At 37.1% G+C, this 2,801-nt stretch overlaps 1 protein-coding gene across 1 annotated transcript; it reads right to left on the minus strand.

The window, feature by feature from the left end:
* Nucleotides 1-1,840: 1,840 nt before the first annotated feature.
* On the minus strand, nt 1,841-2,527 carry LOC149963224 (sterile alpha motif domain-containing protein 3-like). The gene is made up of 4 exons (XM_090170515.1): nt 2,428-2,527; nt 2,205-2,369; nt 2,023-2,134; nt 1,841-1,958 (listed from the first exon to the last, which is right to left on the minus strand). Exons 2-4 carry the CDS (start codon nt 2,336-2,338, stop codon nt 1,863-1,865), a joined length of 342 nt encoding a protein of 113 aa, XP_090026641.1. The 5' UTR covers nt 2,339-2,369; nt 2,428-2,527; the 3' UTR covers nt 1,841-1,862.
* Nucleotides 2,528-2,801: the final 274 nt, after the last annotated feature.

The following is a 2,801-nucleotide window of genomic DNA, read 5'->3' on the forward strand; positions in this document are numbered from 1 at the left end:
TCGAAAGGTTCGTATTCACACTTCTAAAGGTAAATAATCACACCCTCGAATGGCTTACACCTGCACCCCAAAAGGTTCATATTTCCGCCCTCGACAGGTTCGTATTCACACCTCTAAAGGCAATAAATAATTTCTGAGAACGGTTAACAACTTCACCTTAAAAGGTTCATATTCGTACCATTTAAGACTGCTTTCACACCTACTAAAGGTTGGAATTGTAAGCCGGTTGCAATTGTATTTCATATAATATACAATACAATATAAAAACATTTGTAAATGGAATCTAATATAGAATAGCAAAATCAAAAACTTTTTGTGCGGAATACGTTTATTTTCGTAATAAAGAAGAAATAAATCATATCATTTATTTAACAGTCCAATTGAATTAAGAATAGTTTGGAAAGATCTAGGGATTTTTGTGGGTTTGTCTATTTTTAAAATTATTATCTTAGTAAATTCCATAGTTTTCTTAACTCGGGAGGGCTATTCTAAATTGAAAACATAATAAGGGGCTGTTCACAAATTACGTAACGCGGTAGGGGGGGAGGGGGGGTTGGTTCAAGCGTTACGAATTGTTACGTGGGGGGAGGGAGGGTCGACTAAAATGTTACGTAACACATCTTATTTTTAACATCGTAGAATAAAATTTTCATAACTTTCAGAAACAGTCGCAATTATTAAAAACATAAACATTTTCATTGGCTTACTCACGTTTAAAAGAATTTCATATGACCTTGATCTACAGTTTCGCCTATTTCCCCCCGCTAGAGGGATGGACAAAGGTGCGAGAACGATTAGTCCGGATCTACCACGTAAATTTTAAAGTTTTTAATTTTTTCCTCAGTTTAGATTGATTTTTCATTGTTAAAAATGGACAATTTATGTCCCTCATATCTGCTTACGGAAAAGCGTTCCCCCATAAGACACCACAATAAAACCCGTGGGTATTAAAGTGTTGCATAAAAATACAGTTGTAATTTCAAATGTAAATTACAAATAAAATGTAGTACCTGATCTTATTGTACTTTATTGCCAGCATATTAGTTGTTACGTACTAAAATTATATAAGGGGGGAAGGTCGATATTTGTTACGTAATTTGAGAAGAGGGGTCTTTCCATTTGTTACTTTTTGTTACGAGGGGGAAGGGGGAGTCCAAAAAGTGGTTTTTCTGCGTTACGTAATTTGTGAACAGCCCCTAAGCTGCAAAGCAAACCGAGGCTGCACTTGCAATGCTGGTTGAAATTCATCTTAAATATAAAATCAAATATAATGGATGCAAGTGGATTCAGTGGCGTCGCTAGGGTTTCAAGTTTGGGGGCGCTTAAGCCATAATCACTGCAGGGATGTCCTTCGGGAGGGGGGGGGGCAAATGGAACCCTAACCCCCTTGGCCGAACCTTTCTTGGAACAGCTCTTTTCAAAGAAAATTCCAAGATTGCGCCAAAATTAAGATAGAGTTGGCACAATCCTAGAATCCCCCTCAAACCTGACCATTTTCGGTACGTCCCCGAAACCTTGTTTGATGTGATTCTTAAGATTTACTTTCACCAGGTAACCGGGCATTGCTAAGGAAATTCCTTTGGCTTAAAGTAGGAGAGTAGCCAGTAGTTTCATTTTAGGAGGCGCTTTTAGAAAATTTTAGGTGGTGCTTTTGAAATATTACAGGCGGCTTAAGCGCCGCCTAAGGCCGCCTGGCAACGCCACTGGCGTCGACAAGGAGTTATTTTCCGTGTCCAAAGCCCCTCCCTGGGCGTACCTTCACTATATTAACCCCTCGTTGCTTTTTCTAATTTCCATGGAGCTCTCCCTTGGATCATCTGCAGCTGAAGCATTATCTCTTTTTTTGTACAACTGAACCATGTTTATTGTTTCGCTTTAGCTTGATCCACTTCTTTATCTCCCGAGAGTGTTTTACGATACTGCTTAAACTGTTTTTTTAATGCAGCCCACCATGTAATCTGTGCATTTTATAAAACAATAAGAAATCATAATTTAGTATATTCACAAATACAGCAGACATACATATGCTCCAGAACTCTTCCGAGGGTTTCCCTCCTCATCACGGTCACTCAAAATCGGGTGTTTTCGAACAAGCCCTCTCACCACTGTTTGGTATTGATCTCTAGATGGATACCTACTTAAGTAGTTGAATTAAAAGAGCTACTAAAATAAAAATTCCGTTATACAATAAATGGTTATATTACTTTCTAAATCTGCATAAGTCTTCGAATAACGCCTTAGATATTCGGTTTCTGTTCCTTTGCAATAACACCTCATCATTTTTCAGTCGCAACATTTCTTCAATATCAGGGGCAAACCTAGGAACTCTATATAACATTGGGAAAGTGGCTCCTCCTATTTCAGTTGAGCCTAAAATATTAAAAATAATATTGTTTTTTTGTGCCAATGGTATTTATTTTAACTCACCTGGAAGGTTCAGTTGAAGGGTTTGCTTCATCTGCGCAATCCTTATTGTGCCTCTATTACATTCGTAACCATGGTAGCTTTAATTCGAGATTCGTCGTTGGGGACTTCATTCTCTAAATCTCTCCAATCTTCATATTTGGCACTGAAAACTTGTATCAGAAATTGTTTGTAAAAGGTCATCATAGTTGGAATCCTCTGGTAATTTAAAAAAAAATGATTCCATATAAGAAACGTCATATTCTGGCATCTAAAATAGATAAAATCAGTTACTTTTGACTATTTATCTGGAATAATAATAAACGTTATATTATAATCGGAAATATTGCATTTAAACAGCTGGTATGTCTTATAGGTGCTAAATCAATAGACTCAGT

This window comes from Leiobunum rupestre, chromosome 1 (assembly GCF_980474605.1).
Source record: "Leiobunum rupestre chromosome 1, qqLeiRupe1.1.hap1, whole genome shotgun sequence".
Taxonomy (NCBI): Eukaryota; Metazoa; Arthropoda; class Arachnida; order Opiliones; family Sclerosomatidae; genus Leiobunum; species Leiobunum rupestre.